The sequence below is a fragment of the Ornithorhynchus anatinus genome, chromosome 3 (assembly GCF_004115215.2).
Source record: "Ornithorhynchus anatinus isolate Pmale09 chromosome 3, mOrnAna1.pri.v4, whole genome shotgun sequence".
Taxonomy (NCBI): domain Eukaryota; kingdom Metazoa; phylum Chordata; class Mammalia; order Monotremata; family Ornithorhynchidae; genus Ornithorhynchus; species Ornithorhynchus anatinus.
The window spans coordinates 60,845,794-60,872,257 of NC_041730.1; the positions used below are offsets into that span (position 1 = coordinate 60,845,794).

General features: G+C 48.2%; 1 protein-coding gene and 1 non-coding gene across 4 annotated transcripts in view; one reads left to right on the plus strand and one right to left on the minus strand.

Annotated features, from left to right (window-relative positions):
- Positions 1-272: 272 nt before the first annotated feature.
- KIAA1328 (KIAA1328 ortholog) overlaps positions 273-26,464 on the minus strand; it is a 320,218-nt gene continuing 294,026 nt past the window's right edge. For all 3 annotated transcript variants that reach the window (XM_029060661.2, XM_039911486.1, XM_029060660.2), the window contains one exon: positions 273-4,757. In XM_029060661.2, the coding sequence (XP_028916494.1) occupies positions 4,541-4,757 (217 nt within the window). In that variant the 3' untranslated portion in view covers positions 273-4,540. The remainder of the gene's footprint in view (positions 4,758-26,464) is intronic.
- LOC114810749 lies at positions 11,846-11,983 on the plus strand. Its single transcript, XR_003758444.1, has one exon. It is a non-coding gene; the product is annotated as a small nucleolar RNA SNORA7 (small nucleolar RNA).

Here is a 26,464-nt window from a genome sequence, read left to right on the forward strand (position 1 = left end):
CTGAAATTGGGATGTAACTTTCTAACTGAATGGCAGTTGAACCCTGAAAGCCCAAGTGCTTGCAGATGTGACCGGCCCACTGTTTGGTAATTAATAACAATAATAATAAAAATAATGTATTTGTTAAGCCCTTACTCTGTGCCAAACAGTATACTAAGTGTTGGGGTAGATGCAAGATAATCAGGCCAGATAAAGTCTGGAGTTAGCTTTTGAATCCCATTGGTCCCTGGTTTTCTGAGTTATTTAATGAAAATAAGACTCCAACACTAGGGCCACAGCAGAAATCACACAGATAATTTATTAACTTAAAAATCTCACACAGATATAAATGCACCCCCATGTTTAAGACACCATGCAGGGATCTGAGTGGTCAAGACCAAAGGAAGCTCGGACCAGTTCCCCGCTCTGGAGTTCACAGGCTGAGCAAGAGAAGGTTACGGATACCCTGCAGACGAACATACACCAGAGGCTCGGGACAGTTCTCCTCCTCATCCTCTCTCCACACTGGGCTTCCAGGCTTCTCATCTGGGGTTATCTGGACAGGGGGTGGAGGGGAGGGCACAGAGTGGGCTGGAAAGGGAAGTACAGAGCAGCAGACCTTTTATGGGTGAGGAAGTAAGGTGAGTCCTGAGAGGAGTACAGCAGGCAACAAAGAGCAAAGGGCCAGAAACCTCCATTTGTTTTGTTTTTTCCAGTCCTCCTCTGAAGCTCTCAGGGGCCAGGTGAGATGGAAGTGAACACAATGGCTGCTCCCATGGGTTGGAACTCCAAGGGCTCAATGGCCTAGGGCAGTCCCCAGAGATGGCAACTCCACTGGGGAATATTTTCAGAGAGGCAGAGAGAAAAAGAGAGGTGCCCCCTAGGAAGGACCCTGCCAGACTTGTGGTTTCCATCCTTTAATTTGGGGATTTTCACATTAAGGGTTTGAAGTAGCTGGAAATTCACTCCTGTGCCTCCATTTTGGGACTGATGATATTCTACAGTGCTTTGGATTGGAAATGATGTGGTGTTCTAACATGGAGTCCGGGGGGCTCGCCATGCGAGAAGAACCCGCAGCCTTCAAGCCCTCTGATTCAGTGGGGTGCGCAAAAAGAGTGACTGGGGGTGGGGGTGTAAAGAGGAAAGGGATGTGTTTCTCTTAAGTCCCTGGAACCCTTGAATGGTGTCAGTTCAGTCCCCTTTAAATACAGTTATGACTACAGAACAGAGTAAAATGTACACTGACCCCCTTACACTTCTAGTGGTCCAGCTGGGGCACTCCCCGTGTCAAACCCTGGAACGGAATGGGACCCCAGGATCCACCAGCATGCTGCTGGGGTCGCTTGGAAGTGATGAGGAAGGCACCTTGGAAATATTTTGGCGCTTTTGGAATGTCCTTTCCGGAGCGTCTTGAGGCAAGGGGATGAAGTCACAGTGGAGAGAGAATAGCCAGGAGGCAGGGTACGTGGGAGTCAGACAGGGTTTATCCACATCTCCCTATTTCTAATTCTGCCCTTAGACATCTTTCACCAGTGGGGTCCTGTGGGTATGTGAAGGAGTCTGGCTGGGGGGACCACATCCCCCACTGCTGGGACCTCCGAGGACAGTGCTATTCTCTGCAGCTCCCAGACCCAGCAGAGGAAGAAACAAAGGGGATGGCACGGGCTGCTTCTGGGATGGATTGCCACTGGGCAGAATCAGATTCCTGGGCAGAATGGAAGCTGCAGGACAAACATCTGTGAGAGGGAGCTTCCCCCAGCAATGCCAAAAGCCAGGGACCCAGTAGGTTATTTCTGTATAATGGTTTCAAGAAATGCAACCTGATGAACAAGAGCCTGTGCCATCTGAAGTGAGGACAGCCTACCCCGGCCCAGCCCTCTTGCCCAACTGAGACCCCTAAAAAGGGACCACAAAGCCTTCAGGCCCCGTCTGAACACCACCAAGAATTTTGCGAGCTAAGTTGGACTCCTTCTGAGCCAGAGATGAGAACACTCCATGAATTCGCCTTGGTTTGCTCAGCGATACCTTTTTTTCTGTGAACTGCAGCAAATCTTCCATCTTACTCCCTGTATGGTGGGCGAATTGGGGCTCTCCCATGGCAGAGGACAAGCCCTTCTGGCTCCCAGAGGTGGTCCCCATGGCCAGATGCAGGGCCAGGTCCCAAGCCCACCCCAGACCTGGCCTGGGAGACATGAGGTCACGTGTGGGGAATGAGGCAGGAACTGACCATCTCCACTCCCCAAAGCCTGAAGCACCATGGGAGGGGAGCACTGCCTGGGTCCTGAGCGAGGGGCTTCAGCATCAGTATGAGTCACGCTAGCTGCTGATCACATTCACGCTGTGCCCTCTATCCTACCTCGGGCCAAACTTGGAACACTCAATCATGGAAGGAGGGCTTTCGTTGGAGAATTCAGTCCATCTCTGGCAAGAGATGGGCCCCTAAGTCCAGAAATGGGGAATGTGAAAGCAGAGGCTTCTTTGGGCCTCCTGTACTGTCGTTGTTTACCCTCCTCTCCCAAGTCCATGGGTTCACAGCCAGCCCGGCTCTCGGGTAAACGATTGAGCTGAGGCAGCAGGGTGACAAGGTCAGCTGCCTCAGGGAGCTAATTAGATGCAAATCACTGAGAGCACCGGGCTGCAGAGCAGCCTGGAAAAAGCCTGTGGCTCTCCTGGCTGGGCCCCAAGAGAAGCGAAAGCCAGGACATCTCAGGTGCTCCTGCAGGTCCCAGATGTTCTCCATGGAATGATTCTGCCTGGAGTCCCCAAGATGGGCACCCCGGAAGGCTGCAGGTTGGCCTGCTCTGGGGAAGAGGATCCGACCCTGAGGCCCCTAGAGTGGGGTAAGGGAAGAGTCTGGATTGAAGTGGCCACACTGACTTACTCCCCCAGGCTTGGGAGGTGGTAGCAGCAGGCAGGGGGCTGGAGGAGCTCAGAATAGAAGATCCACACTGGAAGATGGGACTCCCAGAAAGAGTATTTCCAACTGCGACTGGTAGTTGGGGCAGATGATAATGAGGGACAGATGTTATAGCTGGGGACTGGTAGTTGGCCTGAGTTTTAGAAGGAAGAGATGTTACACCTGGGGACAGGTGGGTGGGGACCCAGATAATTGGTGAGTGGGGTTACACCTGGGGACAGGTGGTTGGCACTGAGGGTGATGAGGAATAGATCTTACACCTGGTTCTCAGGATCACAGGCCCTTGCTCGATCCGCGATCTACCCTGGGAGGGCAACCTCCGTCGCTCAACTCCCTCTTGGAACCCATTAGGCCTGGCTACATTCCAGTGAGGGGGAGAGGCTTTCAGCCTGACAGAAGAGGAGGTTCGAACTAGCCCAGGGGACCACCCGGTCCGAAAACATGACCGGTCCCTGGCGTCGGGGAGAGGCTGCAGCACAGGGTTGGCTTGGCGGTCCAGAATGAGCCCCCGGCAGGGTCCACGCCTGGCCCCGTCCCTCTCCCTTCTTCTGAAGGCCTATTTCAGGCCCACACTTCTTGGGGATGAGTGACAGAGGAGACCACCGGGCTCAACCCTCTGGAGCGCTGCACCCTGGGACAGACGATGACCCCGGCCCACGGCCATCTGCTGCCGTTTTTCCCCGTTTGGCAGGCTTCCCGAAACAACAAGGGCTTGCAGCCGACGGGAGAGCGTGTGGAGGGACGGAAATAGATTCGGCATGAATAATTGAAGGCTGAAAGGGGAAATGTGTGTTCCGGGCTGCTATTGGAAATAATTAGAGTGGTCTTCCTGACAGGACAGCAAGGCAGTGCTCTCAAATTAGTGCAAGTCTGTGGAGGAAGATCTTGGATGGGCCCAGATGGAAGGGCCCTGAAAGCTCCTTTCCCTGTGACATTATTGGTCTCTCCTGCCTAGTTCAGAGGGCAAGAACTAGGTTTCCTTGGTGCTGCGTCCGCCATCACCACCGCCACTACCTTGGCTACCACCACCATCACCTTCCAATCAGTGTGTGTCAATCTGGTGAGGCTAAGCTGAGCTGCCCCCACTGAGGAGTTGAGGGGAGGCAGGTAGCCCCAAAAGCCCCAGCCTCAAATGGCACTACAACGTGGAGAAGAGTCACAGGGGAAAGCATTGCTCTGGGTAGGTTCAAGAGCTTGTACTGTGGAAGTCCCTAACTGACAGAGAATCTACTGTTTAGAGCGAAATGATCTTTAAACCTCAGTGAGAGCTCCTCACACCTTTTGAGACGGCCCTCCGGAAACGGTAACCCAGCAAAGGCCCAGAATGAAACCGACTTGAGACATGGGACTGGATATAGGGTGACTCCCATTGGCTCTGGGAGGCAGAGGAAAAAATGTCTTCTGTTCGCTTAAAAATCACTCTGTGGCACTCGAAAGGCTCTTGCTAACCTTTCCCCTACAGACTGGACTCGGGCTATGAGGACACTGCAGGTGGCACAGAAGGTCCACTGCCGAGCGAGGGACTTGGGGAGGGGGCCCAGTTCCTTGTTCAGTCATTGCCAATGATTCATGAAACAAACCCACAGCCGAGACAGGAATTCCAAGCCCAAACCCTGTAGAAATCTTGTAGCCCACTGGTCAGCATCAGATAAAGAAGATGTCTTCCAGGATCCGGCTCTCTTCCAACTCCTCAGCTGGACTGCGCCAGCCCGCCAGACCCCAGCAGGGATGCTGGTGATGGGCTCGGGAGGGGCCGGGGTTCAGGGTCCGGCTGTGCAGGTACCCAGAGGAAGGCAGCTGGGTTTTGGGTGCAGAGATGGGGCTCAGGGCTTGAACCAAATCCAAGAGCGATGCCTCGTACCTGCAAAACAGCAACCCACCATCAGACAGCTCTCCCAAGTGCTTAGTATAGTGCTTTGCACACAGTAAGCCCTCACTAAATATGACTGAGTGAATGAATGACAGCAATTGATCTCTCAGTCCACTGGCGATACAGGTTCCACTCAATGCTCTGGCTGGGCCTGGCTGAGAGAACTCTCACCTTCTCTCCAGAGGAGAGTGCTGTTTTGGTGTACAAGTTGGGGGAAGACCTGATGGGGGAAAGTCATGTTGAAGCCAGTGTGTGGGATGGGTAAAAGGTTTGTGGAATTCCAGAAGAGGGACCTGCAGCAGTCTGAGGTAGACTGGGGATTTGAAACTTTTGGGGGAGAGGGAGGAGTAGCGGGATTGCAGGGGGGTGGGGGTGGGGCTGGTAGTGGGCAGCACAAGAGGCTTTGGGGTTCACCCGGATTCTAGGTTTGACTGTGATAATACACACCCTCACCCTAGAGAAAAAATTTAGCAGGTTGATTGCTGGACCTCAAGTTTCATCCTGTGACTATTTTTACTCAGATCTGCTGACTCGATTCATTTCACCTAATAGGCCTCCAGTTTCCTGAGAAATTGAGAGCCAGATACATGAGAGACCATCACTGTTACTCCCAGGCCACGACTCTGCAGACCAGAACCACAAGCCTCATCCTTTGAAAGAAGAGGCAGATGGCCCAGGAAGAGAGGAAACTAAGCCTAAGTAGGGCCCCGCTTCCAGCAGTGACCTCAGAGGTGAGAATTCGCATTCTGGCATAGCCAGAGTTGGGCAGTCTGGCCAGAATGATGTGGTGCCATGCTGTAAGAGCTGGCCATTGCAACAGGAGCTCTGTGCAGCTAATTTTACATGAATCCATGGGTATTTATTCACTGCTTACTGTGTACAGAGCTCTGTACTAAGCAATTGGGAGAGCACAATACAACAGAGTTTGTAGACAAGTTCCCTGCCCACAACAAGTTTACAGTCTAGAAGCCCATCAAAGGGGAGGGACTGTATCTGTTACCGATCTGTACATTCCAAGCGCTTAGTACAGTGCTCTGCACATAGTAAGCACTCTATAAATACTATTGAATGAATGAATGATGCAGTTTTTTTTTGCGTTCCACTCAGAGGGTTAGAGTCTCATGCTTAGTGCTTTCCAATCCACTGTAATTTCCAATCAAGGCAGGGTTTATTAGAAATTCTTCTGCATTTTTTATGTTTCCAATACCAAGCTGATTACTTTATTTTCCATATAACCACTTGTGACATCAAGAAAACCACTCTGCTTAGCACAAACTCTTTATTGAAGGGCCAAATGAAACTCCCAGATGCAATTTTCAAGGAAGTTTTCCTCTTAGGCAGTGCAAATCCCGTGGAATGGCTGGAGCCCTGGTTTGGTCACACTCTATAGCCTTATCATTCATATTTATGACACAACTTCTCCTCTTTGCAAGAGCTCATTTTCTATTTTAAACGGGAAACAGTCCAGACCCCTCACTTCTGTAGCCTGTTTCACATCTGGAAACGCCCGTGGATTATGAACAGAGATAGTATTCTTAGTGGATAGCTTGCTGTCATATTACAAAAGTAGTGAGTTCAAATCCTCATGCTTATTACTGAATAATCCCTTCAGCTATTCCAGAAACCAATGGCTGATGATTAAGAGGTATCCAAAGGCATAAAAGAAAGAATAATGCCTGCCCAGTATTCCTCTCATTCTGAAGACAAAGCCAAAACTGAAAGCTTCTCCAACCCAGTAAGTGGAAGGGTTAGCGGTTGAACAATACCAGGAGACCTCACTAAATCAGGAATTATGTGAGGTGGCTAATGTAAGACTTCCAAATCACAGCTAATTTGATGCCTTCCAGAGTGTAATTTTGTTTTTGTTTTGTTTTTTGTCTTTTAATGGTATTTGTTAAGCACTTACTCTGTGCCAGGCACTGTACTAAGTGCTGGAGTGGATACAAGCTAATCAGGTTGGACACTCTCTGTCCCACATGGAGCTCATAATCAATCTCCTTTTTACAGATGAGGTGACTGAAGCACAGAGAAGTTCAGTGACTTGCCCAAGGTCACACAGCAGACAAATGGTGGAGCAGGAATTAGAACCTAGGTAGGTGACTCCCAGGCCCATGCTCTATCCACTGGGCCATGCTGCTTCTCTTAGAGAACCCTGAAAAGGAGGACAAAAATCACTCCCCTTTGGATTTACCTTTCCAGTGATTTAGCTCAAATTTTATTTGGAGGGCTACTAAAAAAAAAAAAAAAACTGTCACATCTTTATACAGTTAAATACTTTATTTTTATCCTGGCTCTTTCCTTGCCCCTGAACATTTTGAATAGGATACCTACATCCTGGCTGCTCAGAGCATCCTCATGTAAACACCCCTTGCAAACTAGTTAACTGACCTGGTTTTATTACTTCACCTACCTCTCCCTCCAACAAATTAATCTACCCGAAAGTACAAACGCTTATCTTCATGACTGGGCTGGGATCATGAAAATTCCATTTCTCCAGTAGCCTCATTCGATTCCAGATTACTCTGTGGGGGGGAGAGCGAATGTGTTTGTTGCAGGCAGGTCCCCAGGATTCGGGAGCACCTCCCAGCTAATTTCTCCGGCTAGTTTATCTAAGTTTTCCAGCATTTGTGCTATCAGGGAGGCTAAATGATTGGGCAGATTAAATAGCAGCAGAACACCAAAAGATTATTTAAAAAAAAACCTGGCATTGCAAAATCAGCCAATTTGATACCAGTGTTATATCTGCAATAAAGCAACACAACACATGCACCTCCCCCCCACCCCCTCCCACACACACCCCACCCCTAAGGATTAATTCTCCAAATATCAGCAAGGAGCAGTCCATTGATCAGATACTGCTTTTTGCGCAGTGTGCCTGAGTTGTCTGGGTGTCCACAGGCTGTCTTTGAAAGCCAGTACAGGCCCAATTTACCAGAGAAATCCCCTGAAACTTGGTGTGAAGGGGAATCAAGATAATTCATTTTCCCCGAATGAACTTTTCTCCGAGGAAGTCGCCACCAGTCTTCCTGACTTAGAGTCTGCAGCCTCGGTGTTGTCTTTGACCCCTCACTTTCTTTTAATCCTCATATTCAGTCTAGTTAAATCCTGACAGTTTTTCCTCTGCAATACTTCTCAGATGGGCTTCTTTCTTTCTGACCAGATTAAGGGCCACCACCTCAGTTACAGGTCTTGGCACCTCATGAAGAGGTAATTATATCACCATCCTCAGTGATTTTTCTGTCTTTTTTTTTTTGTGGTGCTTGTTAAGCACTTATTTAGTCCTTACTACTCTCCTCCTTACTGACCTCCTTGCCTCCTATCTCTCCCCAGCCCTGCTTCACTCTGCTGCCCAGATCATTTTTCTACAAAAATAGTCAGGCCATGTTTCCCCACTCCTCCAGAACCTCCAGTGGTTGCCCATCCACATCAAACAGAGACTCCTTACCATCGGCCTTAAAGCACTCAATCACCTCATCCCCTCCTACCTCACCTCTCTATTTTACTACAACCCAGCACACACACTTCAATCCTCTAATGTCAACCTACTCACTGCACCTTGATCTCGCCTGTCTTGCTACTGACCTCTCACACACGTCCTGCCCCTGGCCTGGAGCCCTTCCTTTTCATATCCAGCAGACAATTACTCTCCCCACCTTCAAGTCTTATTGAAGCCACATCTCCAAGAAGCCTTCCCTGAAATAAGCTCCTCATTTCCTTTTTTCCCCACTCCCTTCTGCATCGCCCTGACTTGCTCCCTTTATTCACCACCTCCGCTCAGCCTGCCCCGCAGCACTTACATACATAGCCATAATTCATTTATTTATATTAATATCAGTCTCCCCAACTAGACTGTGAGCTCATTGTTGGCAGGGAATGTGCCTGTTATATTGTTGTGCTGTACTCTCCCAACTACTTAGTACGGTCCCTTGTACACAGTAAGCACGCGATAAATATGATTGATTACTATGTTTCAAGGATTGTACTAAGTGCTGGGTAGATACAAGTTTATCAGGTTGGACACAGTCCCTGTCCTACATAAGGTTTACAGTCTAAATTGGAGGGAGGAAGATTTAACCCACATTTTATAGATGAGGAAACTGAGACATAGAGCAGTTAAGTGACTTGCTCAAGGTCACACAGCAGCCCATGAGCAGAATCTGGATTAGAACCCAGGTCCTCTGACTCCCAGGACCATGTTCCTTCCAACAGGCCACAGTGCTTGGCGTTTGCTGAAGGAAGAAGCTCCAAGCTGAGGGAAGGAGTTGAGGTCACGAGCAACAGGAATTCAGGAAGGGCAAAGGGAATCACATCAGTTTATGCTCCACAGTCCAGATTATCTTCTTTAAATGTCACTCTGTTCACATTCTTTCCCCTTCTAAAACCTCTAAAGTCTTCCAATATCCCTCCACATCACACTAAAGAGCCTTAACTTTCTCCACCAGCTTTCTCCTTCTTACATACCTGCCCTCTTCCCTATTAATCCCCAGGCTGCACTCTAAGCTCCTCCCAAGCAAGCTTGCTCTCACCTCTGGCTCCGTTCTCTTACCCTCCCTGCTGTCTGGAATTTTCTCTCCGATTAATCCCCCAGATCACAGCTCTCCCCCATCTTCACAACCTCTGAAGCCCTGATCAATTTTAAACTCAGAGAGAGTCTAAAAGAAATGGGCAGGTGAAAGGCAGGAACATGAAATAATTCAAGAAAGTGTTAAGGTGGGTAGAGGAGGTGAGCATGAAAGGAGATTGACACAGAGATTTTTTTATGGTATTTTTTTAAGTATGTTCTATATGCCAGGCATTGTACTAAGCGCTGGGGTAGATACAAGTTCATTCATTCATTCAATCATATTTATTGAGCACTTACTATATTCAGACCACTATACTAAGCACTTGGAATGTACAATTGGGCAACAGAGGCAATCCCTGCCCAACAACAGGCTCACAGTCTAAATGGGGGAGACAGACAACAATATTGTTGGTATTTGTTAAGCGCTTACTATGTGCAGAGCACTGTTCTAAGCGCTGAGGTAGACACAAGGGAATCAGGTTGTCCCACGTGGGGCTCACAGTCTTAATCCCCATTTTACAGATGAGGTAACTGAGGCACAGAGAAGTTAAGTGACTTGTCCACAGTCACACAGCTAGTGTGGCCTAGTTGAAAGAGCCTGGGCTTTGGAGTCAGAGGTCATGGGTTCGAATCCTGGCTCTGCCACTTGTCAGCTGTGTGACTGTGGGCAAGTCACTTAACTTCTCGGTGCCTCTTTTACCTCATCTGTAAAATGGGGATTAACTGTGAGTCTCATGTGGGACAACCTGATTATCCTGTATCTACTCCAGTGCTTAGAACAGAGCTCTGCACATAGTAAGCGCTTAACAAATACCAACAATCTTAATCCCTATTTTATAGATGAGGTAACTGAGGTTGGAGAAGTTAAGTAACTTGCCTAAGGTCACACAGCAGACAAGTGGCAGAGCCAGGATTAGAAGCCAGGTCCTTCTGTCTCCCAAGGCTCTAGCCACTAGGCAACGCTGCTTCTCGTTGCGGGCAGGGAACGTGTCTATCAAATGTGTTACAGAGTACACAGTAAGTCCTCAATAAATATAACTAATATGACTGATTTGGTTTTCTTCTTGATCCTTATAGGTGAGTCTCATGTGGGGTTCTCTTACTGAATTGCCTCTGTTGAAGTCTCTTCAAGGCTGACTAAGCTCAGTCAGGAGGAAGTGGACCCACCAACCTGGCATCGGGGTCAGACTGATTAGACTAATTCTCCCACTCTAGACTGTGAGCTCGTTGAGGGCAGGGAATTTTATTGTCTGTTTATTGTTAGTATTGTTAGCACTTAAAACACTACTCTGCACATAGTCAGTGCTCAAGAAATACGATTGACTGATTGACTAATTAGGAGACACTTGGACATTAACCTGGTAAGCGGTATGGGAAGTGAGGTTTGGGGAAAAATTCCAGGGGGAAGAAGGAGGAGAGGGGCTAGATCAAGAAAGAGCAGCACCACTTCTGCCCCACTGCTAACTTTGCCCCCCTCCCATAATGTCTCCCAGGCTAACCCCAGTGTCCAGGAACTTTGATCCTGGAAACTCCATTCTGCAGCCTGACAACCTGAGAAATCTCTGGCTGCAGCATGGAGAAGACACGGACCCTCCAGAGAAGCTATTCTTCCTGCAAATCAGGAACCACAAAGGCTGGAAAGTGTCTGGGTGAACCCCGGTGAGGCAAGTCTGCCTGAGAGAACCTCACTGTCCTTGGGGCTCCTGGCTTGACCCCTGGGGCACTATCACTATCCTCAGGCAGGGTGGCTCTGGATCCTGGGCTCCTACAGCACTGGACAATCACCCCTCCTCAACCCAGCATGTAATAGCACTGGGCAACACAGATGAAAGTCACTTGCCCTGCTGGTGGGAGCGGGAAGGCTCTGGCCACTCCCAGCATTGTGCTCTCTCAAGAGCGTAGCACAGTGCTCTGCTAACAGTAAGTGCTCAATAAATACCACTGATGGATTGATTGATTGATTGATTGCTTTAGTCCATTACCCCTTGGGCACGATTAGCCTGAAGCCAGGACACTGCCACACTCTTTCTTCTGCCCCCAATCTGTCCAAATTCATGTCCTCTCCATTGATGTGTGAGGAAAATACTCTCTTTTTCCTGGCTATCCAGCCGACAGCGGACCGACGACATACACTCTCCAAGTTTATTTTTGTATTACACTATGGAGTTTACTAATAAAATCATTTGCTCCTGGCTGCCAAAATACAATCCCAAACAAATTTGATACTGGGAGACATCAGTAAGAATTTCCCCACTAGGGAAAATAACTAGATTTATTAGAGTCATAAACACTCTGCTAGTGAGATGGTGTATATTTCCTTAAACAAGTACTGTCACTAGATATTATTTAGTCGTCACAGTCACATCTACAGTTTCATTTTCCACCTCGGCAGTCTTACTCAGATTCCTACTAGTGGCTGGAATTTTAAAATCCTTTGGGTTTATTCAGGGATGTGATTGGTGGGATTGGGGCAGGTGGGAAATGCAGTACATTTAGAGATTCCTACCCTACAAACCCCCTCTCAGGATCGCACCAGGAGAGTTTCCAGTATGCTACCAGTCTCGGTTTCGGGAGGGAGGGTCAAGCAGAGGCATACCCATTCCATTCCTAGCTTGGGCAGTGGCTGGCGAGTGGAAGGCAATCTGCTACAAGCCAAAACTCCCCTGGGCAGCAGTGGCATGGGAGAGAGTGGAGGGTGGAAACTCAAGTTAACTGCATGGAAGAAGACAGTGGTAAACCACTTCCATATTTTTACTAAGAAAACTCTATGGATACACTATCAGAACGATTGCAGATGGAGGTGGGGCATTCTGGAAGAGATGTGTCATCCACGGAATCGCTTCAAGTCAGAAACAACTCCATAGCATAAGACAAGACGCTACAAATACTTGATTCCAGACAGGGAAGCAGAATCACCTTGCTACTCTTAAGGCCTACTCTAGAGCTGGAGAAAGTCGACGCAAAATGTCTTCCCCCATAAATCATAAGGAACAATGAATGGTATTTACTAAGCACTTATGGTGTACAGAGGACTGTACTGACCACTTGGAAAAATACAAGAGAGTTTGTGGACACATTCCCGGCCCACAATGAGCTTACAGTCTAGAGGAGATTGGAAGACCTCAATCCTGTGCTGGTGATTGTTTGATCCTGTGGGAGAAAACCTCATCTGGATAATGCAGGAACAAAACCAGTAGTGGGGTCCCCAGAAGGCCCTATCTGCACCTCCCAAACAGCCACTGGGGTGACCCCTAATGGAAAGACCACGGGCCTGGGAGTCAGAAGACCTGGGTTCTAATCCTGGTTTTGCCACTTGTCTGTTGTGTGCACTTGGGCAAGTCACTTACCTTAACTGTGTCTCGGGTTCCTAATCTTTAAAATGGGGATTAAAGCCTACTCCCTCCTACTTAGATTGTGAGCCCCATATGGGACAAGGACAAGTCCAAACCAGTTATCTTGTATCTATCCCAGCTCTTAGCACAAAGTAAGTACTTAACAAATACCGTAATTATTATCTTTCTTGGGATGGAGACAGGATGCTGGAACTGTTGCTTCTCTCTTATCATGAACTCAATGTGGGCGGGGAATGCTTCTACTGAACTTTGTTGCATTGTACTCTCCCAACCAATTTAGTACAGTGCTCTGCAAACTGTAAGTGCTCCATGAATACCATTGATTGATCGACTCACTGACTAATCTCTTCTTGACTCCAAGTTCCAAAGGAAGTGTATGTAGCCACTCTCCTTGGAAATGAGCAAGTTCCAACACCAGCAACCGGGACTCTCAGCAGACCTGCATCCCGTTACTTAAATGAGGGCTCTTAACTGCTCCAATCAATCCTCCTCACCTGAGGCAGAGAGAGCTGAATTTGCAGAGCTTCATAGAGTATGGTCTTGCAGGAACCACAAGACCGGTAGCCTAAGATAACTAAGAGGCAGCCCATCGAGGGAGTTTGCCCACAAGTTACAGGGGTCAAAGTGCTAGAAACCTTCCCCTTTGGGACTATGAAAATCAGTTTGGGTGGGTGATGGCACAGTGGACTGCCACAGTGGTCAATGCAGCCATCTTTGACACGGACTGGGTTGGGGCCCCCAGGAGAGAAGGAGGGAAGGTTTCTTCCCAGGGTGGCCCCAGGAGTTAGGGAGGAACTGGAGAGGGCTGAGGAGGAAGTGGTCTTTTGCGGGTTTCCATCTGGCATGAGTTGTCAAAAACTCAGAGCCCCTAGCAGCAGGAAAGACAAGGAGCCACCTGGGAAGGAAAGGGCCACCTGGCAAGAGGATGCAGGCAGCTTACAGGCAGAGGCCAAGAGTGTGGTATGGTCTGCCTCCTCTCCCTACATGTAAGCTCACTGTGGACAGGGAATGTGCCTATTTACTCATATTATACTCTCCCAAGCACTTAGTACAGTGCTCTGCATACAGTAAGTGCTCAATAAATACCACTGAGTGAATGAAACAGGAACTAAATGGGGTCAGGAATTAGGGTGAGGGGAATGGCTCAGAATACAGCCTGAAAGGCACAGAGAGGCAAAGAGGAGGATTAAAGAGGTCAAGAGTGGCAGGAAGGGCACATTTGCCCTGCCTTGAATAGTTTATGTAAAGTGCTCCCTGGAGATATGACTGGACACTAAGACCTCTACCAAGGTCCTTTTCAGCTTCACAAATCTTTAGCTTTTTTACTCCAATACCCATCAGCCTGATGGCTGACAATGCGGTAGATGTTGCCCTGTACTATGGACCAGGTTGAAATAATGCCAGCTTATTGAAGACCCCGTCACACCTGTTTTTTTCTGTCTTCTAAAGACTTATCTCTCCAAAATCTTCTCATCCTTGATGTCTGCTTTCAAGATTGTTCTTTGCCCCTCTTTTCCTCACCCTGGCCTGAACTCTGCCTCGTGGTTTCATTCCTCCCCTACCTTTTTAATCATTGATTTCCCTGAAGATTTCAATGTCCGGCTGTCTGTTTCAGGAGAGCCCTTTCTATCGGGGTGTACTGGCTGACCGTTTCAGAGCAGATATGGCAGATATGCCCCATATTTCCCAAGGAGTTCCAGAAGAACACCACATCCCTAATTTGGATCATCCTGCCTTCTCTATGGCCACTCAGCTCCCCGATGGGGAACCTGGGCAGGAAATGGATTTTCTGGACCACAAGGTCTTGCCAGTTAGAAATCCACTGAACTTGTCAGGTCTGTCTTTCTCTAACTCTCTTACTTCTTCTTTCCTTGGCATTTCCCACCACTGGTAAGCCAGCTGCCCAAACATTTAGTGAATTGGATCCTATTCCTTTACTTGCCTTATCCTCACCTTTGCATTTGCGCAATCTTCACCTGTTTTTACATAGAGAAAAACTCAAATCTGGAGCTGCGTCCAGGTGAGTTCAAGGCCAAAAGGACGAAAGCATCTGTTTCGAAGCATGTGGTCCCTAGGCTTTCTGCCCATCAGCCCCCACTGGCCCGATCCGCCCTCTCGAACAGAAATCGAACGTGAACCAGACAGCTCGGGGCAAACCAGAGACAGCATCCACAAAGTGACCAGGCGGCAGTACCCTGGAAGGCTGGGCATCCATCATCCTTCCCCAAACCTTGATTTAAGGCCTACCAGGGAGTCATAATGGAGAAACTGCTTTTCCTCCCAGCTGAAGTCAAAAGGTCCCGATGGTCTATTCTCCAGGCTCGGGAGGATCTTGCGTAACACTGGCGAGTGGGATGAAGAGGTTATGGTTCTTTTAGGTCCCCTTCCTACTGATTAATGCAACCAGACCAGTGGGTCTAGCTGCATTTCAATTCCAAACCTGGAGAAAAATGACCCTTCCGCTGCTCCGCGCCTATGCCCAGCCTGAGCCCAGTGTTGTCCTCCTGTCAGCTGCAGCGTCCAGGGCTGCTTTCAGCTGTGCTTCAGTCTCACAGCCTGCTTGGAGCTTCCATTCAAAAACCCGGCACTCCTTTTATGATCTCAGCACGCGAGGCTCGTAAAATAGAGCGAGGGAGACAATGGAAAATATGTACAGTCAAACCTCCCCGAGGACACCTTCTGAAGATAAAATGACCTGCAATGTGGCTTGTTTTAATAAGACATGGCCAGATATTAGTTTGGGGGGTAAGACAAAGTTTGGGAAAATGAAGACAAGTGCTCTGTTCTTAGAAGTAGTCTACAGTGAAGAGTTGATTGAGGGCCTTAAGGACAATGGTCAGAAATTTATCCTTGATGCAGAGAGGACTAGGTCACCCCCGAAGATTATTGAAGAGGGGAGAGATGTACAGTGCTTTTGAAAAATGATCTGAGCAGCAGTAGGAAGTATAGACTGGCAGGGGAGAGATTGAAGGTACGGAGGACAGCAAGGAGGCTGATGCAGCAATCAATCAATCACTTGTACTTACTGTGTGCAGGGCACTGTACTAAGTGTTTGGGAAAGTACAACACAACAATATAACATATACACCCCCTGCCCACAATGAGCGTACACTCGAGTTGGGATACGAAAAGTGGACCAGTATGGTGGTCACATGGATAAGAGGCAGGGATACGTGAGGCAGAGTTTGGAAATGTAGTGGAGGATAAACTGACCAGATTTGTTTCGTGGAAAGCAGTGTGGCCTCGTGGAAAGAGCTCAGGCCTTGAAGTTGGAGGACCTGAGTTCTAATCCTGGATCCTCCATATACTTACTGTGTGACCTTGGGCAAATCACTTAACTTCTTCGTGCCTCAGTTCCCTCATCTGCAAAATGGGGATTCAATCCCTGTTCTCCCACCTACTTAGACTAGGAACCCCATGTGGGACCACAGTAGGCACACAATAGGTGCTTTAACAAATATCACAATTATTATTGTTATTATTATTATCATTCTTTAGTAGGTGTTGAATATAAACACTGAAAGAGTGTTCAAGACTATTGCTAAAGTTGCAGGCCTCAGAGACAGAGATAATTGGATGTGCTGTCAGCTGTGCTGGGAAAGTTAGGTGGAGCAGTGGATGTGGGTGGGAAGATAGAATGTTGGATTTTGGCCATGTCAAGTTGGGTACCAGTGGGACATCCATCTAGAGATGCTCTGGAAGTGGGAGACTGCAGAGGAGAGAAAGCAGAGTCAGTGAAGTAGATTTGGGAGTCATCCATGTCGAGGGGGTAGTTGAAGTTGAAGGAGCAGATGAGCCCCCCAAGAGAGTGTTGCGTAGTGGATAGAGCCCAGGTCTGGGAGACAGGAGGTTGTGGGTTCTTATCTGAGCTAGTCCACTTGTCTGCTTTGTGACCCTGGGCGAGTCACTTCACTTATCTGGGCCTCAGTTACCTCATCTGTAAAATGGGGATTGTGACTATGAGCCCCACATGGGACAGAGACTGTGTCCAACCCCATTTGTTTGTATACACCCTAGTGCTTACAGTCCCTGGTATATAGTAAGCGCTTAACAAATACCAGAGTTATTATCATTACTATTATTACTATTATTCTTAAGGGAGTGAGTGTAGATTGGGAAGAGCAGATGACCCGAAACAGTGCCTTGATGATACCTGTAGTTAGATGGTGAAAAGCAGAGCAGGAGCTGGCCAAAGGGACTAAGAAGGATCAGCCGGAGATGTAGCAGTAAAACCAAAAGAGAACTGTCAGACCAACCAGGGTTACGAAGTCTTTCCTGGAGGGAATGGTCCATGGGGTCCAAAGCAGCTGAGCAGTCAAGGAGATCACTGGCAAGAAGGAAGCCAGCGGTGATCCTGGAGAGAGCATTCTCAGAAGAGTGAAACCAGATTGTGAGGTACATAGGAAGAAGTGGAGGCTGTGGGTGTAAAGAACCCTTCAGAGAAGGAGGGATGGATAAGTTAGTGGGGACATGGGTTTGTTTTAGAGGTGAGGGGAAGGAGCTGGCAGAAAGTGAGTAGTTGAAGATGGTCATCGGGGAGGGAAGAAGAGTGGTGCAAGTGACTTGAGAAGGTGAGAAGAGACGGGGTCGGCAGCACAGTGGAACAGAGAAAGTGGCCTGGAGATTTCCTTTTGAGAGATGGCTGAGGAGGAGGAGAGAAGAGGTTGAGGAGGTAGGAGAGGGCTCCGAGATGTGGTGGGGAGAGCACCCAGATAACTTTGATTCTGATGGCAAAGGACCATCGGGGTGAGGTGGGGGGAGAGGGGGCCATTGGGGGTATCGGGTGGGAGGAAAATGTCTCGATTCATTGGTGGAGGCAGTGGCCATGGGAGTCGATGAGGGATGAGAAGTATTGTTGTTGCCCGGAAGAGAGGACAGAGTTAGAGCAAGTAAGAAGGAACTGGAAGAGGCCAAGTTCTATGGTGCCTGGATTTTCACGCAAGGCGCTCCACATCAATCCAGTCCTCTAAACTAATAGCTCACTGTGGGCAGGGAATGTGTCTGTTACATCATTATATTAAACTCTCCCAAGCAGTTAGTACAGCGCTCTGCACACAGTAAGCATTCCATAAATTCCAATGATCGATTGATTGATCGGCCCAATCTAACTCCAGCTCTCGCTGGTCCTCTCTTGGGCTCCTGCAGCTCCACTTGATTTCTGCTGCATCTTATTGATGCAATTGCTCCTGGCAAACAGATCTTCACCTCCCAGGTAAAGTGAAGTCATCAGTGACTTCAAGAAAAGTAATTCACACTGACAATTTGGGTACCTATAAACCCCAAATTATTTAGAAGTAATCTCTTGTATTTCTATCATTATGGCAGGAGCCGCTCCAGAGAAGTTAGAAATAAATAAACCAAGCCCTTTTAAATAATGGAAAATGCAAGATATCTTAATTATTCTCCAATATCTTCATCATTTTGTGAAATCACGATGTGGTATAATGGCCATTTTAAATGAAATGTTCTCTATTCTACTCGCTTGCCATTGCCGACTAATTGTGAATTAAAGCATAATTTAGCATGGCTGGAAGCCAGCATGACAAGTGAAATTTACAGATGCTAACTCCAGCTGTACCCAGAGAAAGGCACCACTGGACTTCTATGAGTAATTGAAAACAAGTAGTAAGGATGCAAGTAGCTGCACGGAAGGGAATTTAGAACAGGGTGGCTGAAACCAAAAACGAGAACAGAAATAAAGGGGGGAAAAGGAAAAAACAAAGCGCTTCCCTTGTAAATCTTACAAGGCCAAAGTGATGCTGGGTTATCATTCTGTTTATTAGCATGCACTTTCGAGAGTTCAGGGCAAGTATGGATATGCATTCATTTCATTTTATGCCCCACATTACTGAAAACACACTCGACCACATCAATAATTCATCCAGGCATTGCCTGAAATTTAAGATTCCCAAACTGCACCCTGGTGTTCTGCTTTCTGGTTGCTTGGACTTTAAAACAGAAAGAGACGATTTGGATGGATGGGCTTTGTAACCCTAGTAGGAGGCCAGCAATCAGAACTCCCTGGCAGGAGAGAAAGAGTGCCAAGTCCCTCTTCTTCCCCACAGTCTCTTGCGAGCTTCTGCCCTGTCAGGGAACAGACCTCAATGACTGCTACAACAGGACCTGTGCTCACTACATTTCCAAACGATTGGGAGGCAAAGGGGTTTTACCTCAGCCTAGTCGGTTAACTCTGAAAAAGAGGAAGGCGGAACAGAGAAAGAGAGCCAGACCCAGAATGAACTGGCAGAGAACAGGATGGCCGGTGAGAGACTCGCTACATGTGGAGGCCAGAAACATTTTGGCTCATGCAAACACAAACTCCGCTCCAGGTGGGAGAGCTTCTGAGCCCTACATTTATGAACTGAGGCTACACTGGCCAGCTCGGGTCCCCCTTTCCCTCCGCCGCTCTCGCTCCACTAACCCACAGCCCTGGATCACCTCCTCCGTCCACCTCCTACGCTCCTATGCTCGAGCTGCTGAGCGCTGCTGGCGAAAGTCCAAGCACCAAGCCGACCTCACACACTTCAAATTTATCCTTTCCTGCCTTAACTCTGCCCTCTCCTCCGCCAGGCAAAGCTTCTTCTCCTCCCTCATCGACACCCATGCCCGTCACCCCCGCCGATTGTTCCGGACCTTTAACTCTCTCCTTAGGCCCCCTGTTCCTCCCCCTCCCCCATCTCTCACCCCCAATGATCTGGCCACCTATTTCCTCACGAAAATCAACACGATCAGGTCTGAGCTCCCCAAAGTCACCCCTCCGCCTCTCCCCTCCCCCCAACAACCCCCTCCCCTACTTTCCCTGCAGTATCCTCAGAGGAGATCTCCTCCCTCCTCGCAAGTGCCACCCCCTCCACCTGCACCTCGGACCCCATTCCCTCTCACCTTCTTAAAACCGTCGCCCCTGCCCTCCTACCTTCCTTAACTTCTATTTTTAACCACTCAATCTCCAAGGGCTCCTTCCCCTCTGCCTTCAAACATGCCCACATCTCCCCCATCCTAAAAAAACCCGCTCTTGACCCCACTTCCTCCTCCAGTTATCGTCCTATCTCCCTACTACCCTTCCTTTCCAAAATCCTAGAACGAGTTGTCTACAATCAATGCTTAGAATTCCTTAACTCCCATTCTCTCCTAGACCCCCTCCAATCTGGCTTCCGTCCCCTCCACTCTACCGAGACTTCTCTCCCAGGTCACCCATGACCTCCTTCTTGCCAAATCCAATGGCTCCTACTCCATTCTAATCCTCCTTGACCTCTCTGCTGCCTTTGACACTGTCGACCATCCCCTCCTCCTCCATACCTTATCTCACCTTGGCTTCACGGACTCTGTCCTCTCCTGGTTCTCCTCTTACCTCTCTGGCCGGTCATTCTCGGTCTCCTCCGCTGGAGCCTCCTCCCCCTCCCATCCTTTAACTGTTGGAGTTCCTCAAGGGTCAGTTCTTGGCCCTCTTCTGTTCTCCATTTACACTCACTCCCTCGGTGAACTCATTCGCTCTCATGGCTTTGACTACCATCTCTACGTAGATGACACGCAGATCTACATCTCCACCCCTGTCCTCTCCCCCTCCCTTCAGGCTCGCATCTCCTCCTGCCTCCGGGACGTCTCCACCTGGATGTCGGCCCGCCACCTAAAACTCAACATGAGCAAGACTGAGCTCCTCATCTTCCCTCCCAAACTCGGTCCTCTCCCAGACTTCTCTATCACCGTGGATGGCACGACCATCCTTCCCGTCTCTCGGGCCCGCAATCTCGGTGTCATCCTTGACTCGTCCCTCTCGTTCACCCCACACATCCTATCCGTTACCAAGACCTGCCGGTTTCACCTCTACAATATCGCCAAGATCCGCCCTTTCCTCTCCACCCAAACGGCTACCTTACTGTTACGGGCTCTCGTTATATCCCGGCTAGACTACTGTGTCAGCCTTCTCTCTGACCTCCCTTCCTCCTCTCTCGCCCCGCTCCGGTCTATTCTTCACTCCGCTGCCCGGCTCATCTTCCTGCAGAAACGATCTGGGCATGTCACTCCCCTTCTTAAACAACTCCAGTGGTTGCCTATCGACCTCCGCTCCAAACAAAAACTCCTCACTCTAGGCTTCAAGGCTCTCCATCACCTTGCCCCTTCCTACCTCTCCTCCCTTCTCTCTTTCTACCGCCCACCCCGCACGCTCCGCTCCTCTGCCGTCCACCTCCTCACCGTCCCTCGGTCTCGCCTATCCCGCCGTCGACCCCTGGGTCACGTCCTCCCGCGGTCCTGGAACGCCCTCCCTCCTCACCTCCGCCAAACTGATTCTCTTTCCCTCTTCAAAACCCTACTTAAAAATCACCTCCTCCAAGAGGCGTTCCCAGACTGAGCTCCTCTTCCCCCTCTACTCCCTCTGCCATCCCCCCTTTACCTCTCCTCAGCTAAAGCCTCATTTTCCCCTTTTCCCTCTGCTCCTCCACCTCTCCCTTCCCATCCCCACAGCACTGTACTCGTCCGCTCAACTGTATATATTTTCGTTACCCTATTTATTTTGTTAATGAATTGTACATTGCCTTGATTCTATTTAGTTGCCATTGTTTTTACGAGATGTTCTTCCCCTTGACGCTGTTTATTGCCATTGTTCTTGTCTGTCCGTCTCCCCCGATTAGACTGTAAGCCCGTCAAACAGCAGGGACTGTCTCTATCTGTTGCCAACTTGTTCATCCCAAGCGCTTAGTACAGTGCTCTGCACATAGTAAGCTCTCAATAAATACTATTGAATGAATGAATGAATCTTGGGAGTGGAGATGAACCTTCTGAGGCAGGAAGGGTGAGGGAGCCTCAACGTGGTCCCTGAGATTTGTGCTCTGTACCATCAGGGAAATACAGAGCAAGGGAAAATATGGATGTCACAATGGACAGGATGCTGTTGGCCCTGCTGAACAATGTCCACTTCTTACAAATCCACTTCTCACTCTGCAGATCTCACTCTACTGGAGGCGGGGGAGCCCTTGTTGATTGAAGGCAATCCAGAGTATTTGAGCTCAGAGGAGATAAACCCCAGGGGCTTCTCCTGGCTGTGCCCCTATTCTGCTGATTGAACCAAGATGAGTACAAGGCTATGAGACCATGTTCCATACCACTGCAACAATCCATCCAGTCCAACGTTCTGTTTTGGATTGTGTCAGCAGGGTGCTTGGAGAAACTCTGTAGGCTGCCCTCTTGATGGTTTGGGATAGATATTATTATTACTAATATTATTAATTCATTTCTTTAATAGTATTTATTGAGTGCTTATTGTGTGCAGAGCACTATACTAAGTGCTTGGGAGAGTACAATATAACAACAAGCAGACACATTCCCTGCCCTCATTGAGCTTACAATCTAATGATAATAATAATAATAATTGTGGTTTTTGTTAAGCACTTACTATGTGCCAAACACTGTACTAAGCGCTGGAGTAGATACATAGATCATCAGGTCCCACATGGGGCTCACAGTCTAACTAAGAGGGAGAACAGGTATTGAATCTCCATTCAGCAGATGAGGGAACTGAGGCCCAGAGAAGTGAAGTGACTTGCCCAAAATTATACAGTGGACAAGTTGGGGAGCCAAGATTAGAACCCAGGCCCTTCTGAGTCCCAAGCCTAGGCCCTATCCACTAGACCACACCGCTTCTCGATTTTCTAACCCCTTTAGATGTTTTTCCCTCCACGTTCTAAACTTTTCTTATCACTCATAAATTTCTTCAAACCCCTCTTGACATTTCTGATACTCTCGGGATAACAAGCCCCTTGAGTAACAAAACGTGAACTTGCAGACACCAGGGGCAGACCTGTGCAAAATATTAGCTCAGACAATCCTATCTTCCTCGCCCACAACAAACCATCCGGCTTGGTCTCAAGGGCAACAGATCTACCATCAGGTTAGCACAACATAGACAAGGGTCTTTAAGTTTCACAGGAAGCCTCAGCAACAGGCTCTGGGATTGGCAGGACAGAGCACACCACAGCATTCCTCTGAAAACAGCCCCAAACTAAAAAAATGTCACCCTCAAACCACTTCCATTATGACACTCAGGAACACATGGACTTAGCATAGGTCAGAGAGCACAATAGTTGGAAGAAGAAGCTTTATCTCCTGGGATGAATCCCTGCCTTTCTCTAGACAGAATGATAAGTTGTCATGACGTCCCTAAGCACCACCTAGTTTCATAAACAGAAATGACCATGAGAAGCAGTGTGACCTAGTGGATAGAGCACAGGCCTGGGAGTCAGAAGGACCTGGGTTCTAATTCTGCTTTGCTTGTGTCTGCTGTGTGACCTTGGGTAAGTCACTTAACTTCTCTGTACTTCAGTTACCTTACCTATAAAATGGGGATTAAAACTGTGAGCCCGAGAGCTCAGCTCCTCCAAGAGGCCTTCCCAGACTGAGCTTCCCCTTTTCCCTCTGCTCCCTCTCTGCTCCCCCTTCACCTCTCCTCAGCTAAGCCCCCTTTCTCCCCTTTTCCTCTGCTCCTCCCCCTCTCCTTTCCCCTCCCCTCAGCACTGTGCTCATTTGTATATATTTTTATTACCCTATTTATTTTGTTAATGAGGTGTACATCCCCCTGATTCTATTTATCGTGATTAAGTTGTCTTGTTTTTGTCCATCTGCCTCCCCTTATTAGACTGTAAACCCGTCAATGGGCAGGGATTGTCTCTATCTGTTGCCCAATTGTACTTTCCAAGCACTTAGTACAGTGCTCTGCACATAGTAAGTGCTCAATAAATAATACTGAATGAATGAATATGGGGCACTGACTTTGCCCAATCTGATTAGCTTGGATCTACCCCAGTATTTAGAACAGTGTTTGGCATGCAGTGAGCACTTAACAAATACCATTACAGAAACAAACAAAAAAATGCTCAATGGTGCAGACCCATTACGGAGCATATGTATTCTTTTAAAATTGTGCTACAAAATTGAGTGCTCTAAACTGTAATGCATTGTGGGCAGGGAATGTGTTTACCAACTTGGGTTACGATGCACTCTCCCAATCGTTTAGTACAGTGGTCTGCCCACAGTAAGCGCTCAATAAATACGACCGATTAAGTGACTGATTGCTGCTGGTGCCTGAGGTGTACACAGTGCAATACTCCTGCTCCAGCGTGGCAATAAAGACCAGATTTTGTCTGTAAAAGGGAAACTATTCCTTGAACATTTCCAACCTGTTGGGACTGTATCACCAGCATCCAGAGTAGCACCCAGCAAATCATAGTAGTGATAGTAGTAGCTGTGTTTATTAAGTGCTTATTCAGTGGTTACAGAATTCTGCGCTACACCCTGGAAGAGTATACAAGTGGGAATTAGGAATTCTGTTATCTTGGGGGCTCAGGTAGTGGCTATGACAGCATGAAAAGCAAGAAAACAATTAGGAAGTTCAGATACTAAATTGGATGTTTTCTGCCTCCTGACTCGATCACTCTTTTTTTTTAAAACGATATCTGTTAAACACTTACAATGTGCCAACCACTCTACTAAGCACTGGGGTAGATACCAACTAATCAGATCGGATACTGTACATGTCCCACATGGGGCTCACAGTCTTACTTTTACAGATGAGGTAACTGAGGCACAGAGTAGTTAAACGGCGTACCAAAGTCATACAATAGACAAGTGGTGGACTCCAGATTAGAACCCAGGTTCTCTGACTTCCGGTCCATGTTCTTCAACTAGGCCATGCTACTTCTTGTTTTAGTTTTTGTTTAATTCAGATGAATACGTGTGAGGAGAGATTTTCCTTTGGCATTTTCCAACAACCACTTGTTAAAAAAATAGATCTTGGCCATGATTTCTTCAAACACCGGTGGATATCCTGGATTTTAATAAGGAATTTTATCCTGAAACTAAAATAGCAATGGTGTCCAATTTTCTGAGAGAATTTTTTTTCCCCTTTCAGAGCATAGGGGTCATGCTCAACCAAACGGAAAGCTCCATTAGCTGAAAGGAGTTTCTGTTTTCCGTTAATTAATGGAGACCGCTTTAAGCACCTGCCTTTATAAGGACACCTCAAATGGAACAGAACTTTACTTTCTTACAATACAAAATGAATGTGACACAGGGATTTACCCTTTATGCGACAACACGAGCTAGGAGTGCAAAGAAGACAGTGAAATCTGCAGGGCGTGAAATTAAAATTTTCACCCAGATACAAAAGGCTCCACCGCAGTAATGATACAATGTTACAACCTTGGTGTGAAATCTTCTGGTTTGAGTAAAAGTCAGCTCCACGTGATCTTACGGTGTGTGCCTCGATAGAAATGTTTTGCTGGGAAAGGGAGAGTTCACATGAAGCAAAGGGGGCAAGGGGAAAGACTGGTGGATGAACTGTGGAGGGGGCAGTATTGGCTCCAGTGTGGGCACTGGATCACCTTTCAGATCCAGGCACCTTGCTAGGAAGTGAATGATGATGAATTTATCTGTCTAGATTTGTGGTCACTGAAAAGCCCGGGCGTGCCACTGCCTGATCCTGTGCCCCATTGATATGTGACTCTCTGTTGGCCACCGAGGTGACCCCTACTACCCACATCCCAGCAGCAAGAGGAGCTCCAGGAGGAGATATACGTCTCCTAAATTCAGGTCCCTTAGCTCATGCCAAAGCAAAACATGGGCCACCGAGATCATAGTCCCTGGCTTTGCATGAACCCCTAGTGCAGAGACCCTGGACTAGGTGTTTGGAAACATTCAGTGGAAGGAAAGAGAAGCATTGTTTCCCAGTGGTTAGAACACGGGCCTGGGAGTCTGAGGTTCTCATCTCGGCTCCACCCTTTGTCTGCTAGGTGACCTTAGGCAAGTCACTTCACTTCTCCGTGCCTCAGTTACCTCATCTGTAAAATGGGGATTAAGACTGTGAGCCCCAGATGGGACAGAGACTGTGACCAAACTTATTAGCATGTACTGACCCTAGTGCTTAAGACAGTGCCTGGCACGTAGTAAGCATTTAACAAGTACTGCAAGAAAAAAAAAAGAAAAGAGCAGAAACCTTGTCCTTGAGGAGCTTCCAATACAATGAGAGATACACCCTGTTGGGGAAGTCAAGGGGGCTCTGGTAGTCCCCAAATAGTCCAAAACAAAGTGAGAAACTTAAACTTGATTAGCTTGTATCTACTCCAGTGGTTGGTACAGTGCCTGGCACAGAGTAAATGCTTAACAAATACAAATACCATTTGAGAAAAAGTGAACCAATGAAAGGAGTGAAAGTAACTGATAAAGTAACCAAAACAGGGAAGTAGAGCTGGATAAGAAAGCCAAGAAGGACAGCCGGTGGGCAACAATAAGACTAAGGGATCCTTCAATGATACGGACCGTTACAAGGGATCGTTAAGTCAATAGTGACTTTCTAGGGAGGGATCTATGGAAATGGCATCATGACAGGGGCCTGGGGAAATCTTAGCTTTGAGGGCAGAACGCGGAACTGATGGATGGGGTCGGTCTGTTGCCGCCAAGCCGTACCGTCTTTTGCACGGGGCAGTACGGGGCTTCAGTAAGCTACAGTTGTGCTTAGGCCCACAGACCATGATTCTTCCTCGGCTCGACACAGACCGGGCATCCCAACGAACCCCCGGCTGTCAAAGCGTGAGATGGAGATGGCTGTGGACCTGACTGAGGGTGGGCCTGGTGGCATTTGTTAAGTGCCTACTATGTGCCAGGCACTGTATACTAAGCTCTGGGGTAGAAAAAAGATGATTAAGTGGAACTCAGTCCCTGTCCCACATGGGGCACACGGTCAAAAGGGGAAAGCTAAAAAGGGCCTGGTACAGGATGCGTGGTGACGCTGGTTC